General features: G+C 50.1%; 1 protein-coding gene across 1 annotated transcript; it reads right to left on the bottom strand.

Annotated features, from left to right (window-relative positions):
• Window positions 1–220: 220 nt before the first annotated feature.
• CUTA (cutA divalent cation tolerance homolog (E. coli)) lies at window positions 221–6,378 on the bottom strand. Its single transcript, XM_009580307.1, has 5 exons — window positions 6,251–6,378; window positions 2,519–2,578; window positions 1,297–1,342; window positions 892–941; window positions 221–323 (listed from the first exon to the last, which is right to left on the bottom strand). The coding sequence occupies exons 1-5, from the start codon at window positions 6,376–6,378 to the stop codon at window positions 221–223; spliced, it is 387 nt and encodes a 128-aa protein (XP_009578602.1).
• Window positions 6,379–6,836: the final 458 nt, after the last annotated feature.

The raw sequence follows: 6,836 nt of genomic DNA, 5'->3' as shown, positions 1-6,836 counted from the left end.
GGGCTGCTCGGTGGTCCCTGGAGCACAGGGTCAGGCCGAGGAGGGGATGTCTGGAGTGCAAATGAGATTCTCAATCCCAAGCTTCTGTGTTATAGCAAACCCGTGAAGATATAAGCTGCCTCCCTGCATGTGCGAACTCCTGCCTGCACAGGGAGACCAGCGCGGCTCAGCACGTTTCACCTAGTCTCCCCAAAAGTGAGGTGCTTTCTACACTTCTCAGTTAGTCCCGTGGGACACTTTCCTCTATCCATTTGAGATAGAGAGGGTTTCCTTGGTCAATAGGCAGGCTGATGATTTCAGGAATTTCAAAGGGATGGATGGATCTAAAGTGGAAACAGACGCAGAGGAACAGTGTCACCAACAGCCCCGCGGCAGAACAGACCCGCTCCCGCTCGCAGGCGCAGGAAGCAGAGGTCTCCGCTCCCAGCGGTGCGCCCCAGCCCTGCCCCACGCTCTCCACTGACTTCAAAGCACCCGCATCTTCTTTTTGCCACGTGAGAATTTTGCTTTGAGTTTGGGGTTTACCACAGCCAGCAGCTGACTGCCGGGGGCCCTGGCCCAAAGCTGGCTGCACTCACCACTCAGCTTGGGAAATGCAGGAAATCCTGCCAGGAGGCAGCCCGGGAATAACCTGTGTTAGGAGAAGGAGAATCCCTCCTTGTGCCCAGTAGGGAGGGGCTGGCTGAAGCCCAACAGTTGATATTCCCGCCAACCTTTTTTTTTTTGCTGATGCCATCTCTGTTTTTTTCTGGCTCGCAAGGTACATCAGGAGCCCTTAAACCCTCCCTGGATGGGAATGGGCTCAAGGAACCTGACTCCCAAAGCCTGAGCATGAGATGGCAGCATACCTTGGAGAGGAAACCCAGTGCTCCCACGGAGCCAGAGCCTCACCTGACGTAGTTGGACAATTCGCCTATTTTGGATGTCCTTGTTTTCACTAACTGTGGAGAGTAAAAAAATAAAACGAAACAAAAACCAGGGGAGAGGTAAAGAGGACGGAGCAATCCTGCATGCTCAGTTCCACTGCACCCATCCAGCACGGCTGGCACCCAGCAGTGCGATAGGAGCCCTTCCTGGGCTCTTTCCCAGCGGATGTCCCCTGTGGTGGCAAGACGAGGGGCCAAGTGGGCTGCCACCCCCGGCCACCTCTGCCATGCCCGCAGGCGGGTGCTCGGGGTCCCTGGGTACTGTCCCAAATCTCGGGCAGGTTGGTGCCACCCTCCCCAAACACCGTGCAGCCCCTTTTGGCTGGGGCTGTCTGGGACAGGGATTTTCGCGATGGGAATTGTCACTTACCAGCAGTATTTCAGTGGATTCTTCCAGTTCCCCTTTCCAGAAATACCTAGATTAAAAAGAAAAGAAGCATCAGCAAATACAGCTCTGTGTGCAGCCACGCCGATTCCCTGGGGGGTTTAGTTTCCCTGCGTGGTGCTTTCCGCACATGGCGGTTCCTTTACAACGTGGTGCTCAAGAAGCATCCCTGGCCCCAAAAGTCTGCTGTGCACGTGATTGAGCACCCTGGATTTACAGAGCAGAGCCTCCTTGGCTGTGCCAGCCTCGAGAGAGCTGCCCAGCGGGGATGGCAGGGCAAAGGAGCTGGGACTGGGGTGGCCATGGAGGGCCGTGTGGTGGTGGCCCTGCTCCAAGAAGCGGCCGGGGGACGGTGCCTGCAGGGACCATGGCGTGGCTGCAGCTGGGAGGCTGAGCGCAGCAGCATCATGCTTTTTTCCTCTCCCTGCAGGAGAGGAGATGTACTTCTTGTGAGTCAGATATGACCTTTCAAAACATTGATGTTGACAGAAGGCCATCATGATTTCATCTGCGCGCTGGGTTCCTGCGCGAGAAGGCATTCGGAGGCGTCACGGCGTCTCCTGAGCAGGGCATGGAGAAGAAACCAGCTGGAGCAGGCAGGGCTGTGCACGAGCAACTCGGCTCTGGTCATTGTGGCTCGTAGGGAACGAAGCGTAAGGGGAAGAAGGGTATTACTGGGTTTGCCCTATCTCAGCAGCCTCAGCTGGGCTATGGGACAGGCTGGGGGGGTGCTGGGAGGAGCCCCTGCTGTGGGGAGGCTGCGATGTGGGGCCAGGCCAGGGTGCTCCTGTGAGCAAATGGTTGTTTCGGGGCTTTGTTCTTTAACCCCTCTAACAAGTGCAATCCCTTTGCATGGATGGCTGAGGATAACCTGCAGGCTGGTTATATTTCAAGGTCAAAGATACCGTCTTCCTTCCTGAAAGTGCTGCTTAATATTGTAAAGGCCTTTTCTGGTCCCTATCTTAGCTTCTTTTTAGATTCTCTAAAAACCGGGCCTATGTCCTCAGGACCATAAATCACCTTGCTCTTTGCTAGATCTCTGTGTAGCTAAGTAACCAATAAATAAATGGTCCCCACTGGCAGTCGGAGCGTCTGCACTCCTTAATAAGCTTAGCGCACTTTGCACGGGTGAGGATCATCTCTACCATCTGCAACAACAAACAGACCCAGCAGCCTTCTCCGTTGGGGAATATTCAGCTCAACTTACAAGGCCAAGCTCTTCGGCAGGATGTTCACGTAGGCAGCCAGCTTCTTATCCATGATGGCCCTGGATGAGACAGGAGGGGGAGTTAGTGCCTGTCCCCAGCTCGCTGCGGCTCAGTGCTTGCCCCCAGCCACAGGGACATTCCCTCGTGCTGCCCCTGACCGCCAGCACCAGCTTTGACATTGGACATGGGGGAGTTGGGGTTAATTATTATCCTGGGAAAGCAGAGGCAAAGGTGACCTCCAGCTGGAGCTGCTTCAGCTCAGGTCCTCCTGGCATGGCTCTGGGACCCTCCCCGCTGTCCCCCCGCCAAGCAGGAAGGTTGGGTGTTGCTCCTGGCCCAGAGCAACATGCAGGACCTGTGCCTCACACGGTGCAAGGATCCTGCCCAGCGTCAGCCCTGCGCCCATCTCGCCGCGGGGACACCAGGGCAGGGGCTGAGCCACGGGGCCGCGAGAACCAGGTCTGGGACAGACACCAAGGGGTTTGTCTCCCAGTCCTGTATTTATGCTGTCAAACTGTGCTTCTTCCTCGCATGGCAGACTAAATGTGGCTCTTGTTAAATTAACAACATCAAGGTTTTTCTACCCAAAACGTCCTAGAAATCTGAAGCCCAAATAAATTCCTTCCCTCCAGCTGCCTCCTTTAGTTGTGGGATGATTTGTTATTGCAGAGCTGCTTGGGTCTGCCAGCAGAAGTGATATTTAAGTGATTAAAGGGTACTGAAGCAATCTCAGGGTGGATTTTTAGAAGAACTATGTCAAATGTTGTGTTTTCTGACCACAGCAATGCCTGGGCCCTTCTCACAGAGATGGCAGCCCCGTCCCTCTTGCAGGCAGCTCTGTTAAAGGCACTGCACTAGTGACTTCACCTTTGGTTTTCTTTAACACTGGTGTTGCCAGGCACTATGTTGTACCAAGTGCTTTGACAATGCAAACATTTAACTTCTAGATGACCTTGAGCTGCAGAGAAGGCAGGATTTATTAGATACTGGAATGCTCGATTCAACAACCTGTAAAAATTAACCCTTAGTGAGCCAAAGAATTAAAACCATTCCGATTAACTTCTGTTCCAATCCGAAACGCTCTCCAGGATGTTTTTGGCTCAGAGCAAGTTAAAAATTCATTGTCCTTGCATCCAGGGTACAGACTGGAGGCGATTACAAAACTGGCCAGTATGCCCCTGAAGACAAGCAGAAGGAGCACAAGAGGTGCCTCCCCCACGGCAGCGACCTGAGGACACCCTGGTCAGGGTGCTAATGTGCAACTGCATCATGCATTGCAATCTGGCCTCTGACCCTTAAGGAAAGCTGAGCTCTTGTTTGAATGTGTATAAGCTCCTTCGCACATCTTTATTATCATCCCTGCTTTCTCTGTCTGTTTGTAGAAGTTTATACCTTGCAACTACGAGCATAAGGCAAAGGTGGCCCTGTGGGGCTGCACAGGCTCTGCTGTGGGGCAGGGAGGAATCGGGAGCAGCCCGGGTGCTGGGAGGAAAGCAGCCCTTCCCGATGATCCTACGACGTCTTGCCACTCCAGCAGTGCACTGGAGAACCAGCGCCTGGACCCAGCTAACTCATGGGATCAGCTTTAATGTTTAAGCACAGCAAGGCGACAGAGATGGACTTCTCTCTGCCGATGGCTCAGAGGAACCATGGCCTGAGAGGACAGCCATCCGAGGAGGCTCCGGGTTGTTTGCTCTCACCGTGTGTAGCCAGTTGGAGGCATTTAATGCTTGTAAAGCATCTTGAGTTAATCTGTAGACCAACAAACTGCAGCAGCACGAACGGAGATATCCCTGCTGTCTTTATCATGTCAGACACATGGCATGAATCATTTTTTTTTGTTGCCTGCAACTTCCAGGTCACTTGCACAGGAACCTTTTGATTTGGGTGAGTACTTCTAATTGCTTCTGCTCTGTCCCAATAAACTGTGATCCTAACTGAGATCCTGAACTTTGTTCTAGCAAGCTGAGCGGAAACAAGTGGCCACCATGGGAACGGGAAATGTTGTAAGAAGCCGAACGTGATCTGTGGAAAAAAGTCTGCATAATACATGATATCTTTGGGTTGGGTACTTAATGTGTGTTTCTTTGTCCCTGCCTCACAATAGGATCTGAATTGAGACAGATGAAATATTAATAAGGAGAAAAGCAAAGAAAATGGTATGTGCAAATCTAAGGCAGAACCAGAGGCTGACAGGCTGCTCGGGTGTTAGCTAAGTTATGTGAGGTGCAATGGCCACACCATCCAGCCCAAAAGGGTCAACTTCTCACAACAGGCACAAGGGAGAGATTAGATCTCCTGTGTGGACTTGGGGTTTCTTCTGAGGATTTTAAGTTAATAGTAATCCAGATAAACTGGGTTAGAACTGATGCAATGAACAAGCCAGATGCTCAATTCTACCTGCAGCTATTCTGCTTTCACAAACCCTGAACTCCTCTTCCTTAAAACCAGCAGAAAATTTCCTTGCAGTCTGATCTGTCAAAGGGAGTGCTTCACTGAGCAACGTAAAGGAAGAATAAACATGACAGCACCAGGAAAACCATGGGTGGGAAAATAAGTGTAAAAGCCCTGTGTCATCATCTACAACCATGGCTTATTCATCCAAATTCCGAAACAAAGAAATAATTACTCCACCAATAAAAACGCAACCAAAGTACATATATCTCAGCAATGGGGAGTGATTTATTTCCTCTCCCTTCCCTGCAAGATAAGGAACAAAGCATGGAAAACATTTGCAAAGCTGTTAAGATGAAGCATTTTCAGGAACTGAGGCTCTTTTCAGCAGCCATGTACAGTTACTCCTTTTTTCAGAAGACATCAAGTGGTACAGATATATTCTATTTGTATTTCTTAATACAGTTGCAGTATTTAAGGTGACACAAAATCCCTTTCAGTAGCCTGTTAGTTCCTGAATGACTGTTTGGGAACACTTTACAGAGGACAGGGAGAGTTTTTGGCAAGCAGCAGGGTAGCAGGGAAAACAGCGCAGGAGGTGTTGCAGGAAACTTAATGGTCCATCATAAACATTTCCCCAGTCAACACGGTTTCAGTACTTTGAACAAACCATCTATTGAGTCAGGGACTGATGGATATGTGAAAAAAACTGCATGCAAAATATCATGCAAAGTATCTCATACATTAGAAGAGAAAAAAAAATCAAGGTAAAGCCCTCATTCCCTGAAGTTTGTCTGGTGAGCAGAGTGCAGGCTTCCAGGTGGTACCTCACAAGTGCCTGTTCTCTGTTTGCTGTGGACCACTTTCGTCTTTTATTTATTTTCATGGCAGTGTACTGTGCTTTGTCCCTCTCCATAAACGCTTCTCCTGGAATTTATCTGTGTTGTTCCAGAAAAGAAGAAGGACTGTGGCAGATCACAGAACATGCGGCTGGGGCTTAATCCATCTGAGGACCCAGAGATTTAGGGCCATAGCTTTAAAACGGGTCTTGAAAACGAAAGGCAGTGGAATAAATTGAGAATTGGCTTGATGTTACCGTGGCATTGACTTCAGAGGCAATTGTCAGCTTTCTTTTAGAAAGCACAGCTCTTGGTAAGTGGGTATGTGATACAGAGAGAGAGAAAGAGAGAGAGTGTAAGAGAAAAGGAGCACCGTTCAGATAGAAGTGCAAAGTACAGAGAAGTGCAGCTCCTCTCGAGGGACACGGAAAGGCTTTCTTCCACAAGAAGCTGCTTTCGAACAATTCAAGCAGACAAGCAGGGGAAGCATTTCTGTACCTTGCAATATCCTTGGCAATCTGCTCGTTGAGACAGTTGATGAAGGCAATGGAGTGGGTCCCAGAGATGTAGCTGCCGGTGACGGCAGAGTGCAGCTGAAGAGCGAGACTCCTCAGCACTGGGTACATCAGCAAAGACAGGATCACCACCTAAAATGCAAAATATATGAGTGATGATGCTAGGTGAAATATTGCATTTTGTAAAACTAAGCATTTACATTATCTGTGGCTCAGGGCAAATCTCCAGTCTTCTTTCTTTCGACATTACCGTAATGCTATTTGTAATTTAAGTGAAAACATGCTCATAGGGAGATTCATTCCCCTCCAGTGGGGCCAATCTAGTACTGTGCCAAGTGCTCGGGGCAGGAAAGGGTCAGTTTTTGAGGCTGTATCTGCCCAGAGGTGCAGATACACCTCCCTGTGCTGCGGGAGGGCACACCCCAGACTAATGGGGGTTACAGACCCCACTGCATGGCCCCAGCAGGCAGGACTGGTTTTCCAAAGAAGAATTAGGAGGTAAGTCACTGATTGTCTCTGTTAAAATACGTTTCTGTTGCAAAAAGGGGAGAGAAGGGAACCACCAGGCG

Source organism: Fulmarus glacialis, unplaced genomic scaffold, assembly GCF_000690835.1.
Source record: "Fulmarus glacialis isolate BGI_N327 unplaced genomic scaffold, ASM69083v1 scaffold32256, whole genome shotgun sequence".
NCBI lineage: Eukaryota > Metazoa > Chordata > Aves > Procellariiformes > Procellariidae > Fulmarus > Fulmarus glacialis.
Note: the sequence above shows the minus strand (reverse complement) of the source record. Positions and strands in the feature narration are given on the sequence as shown.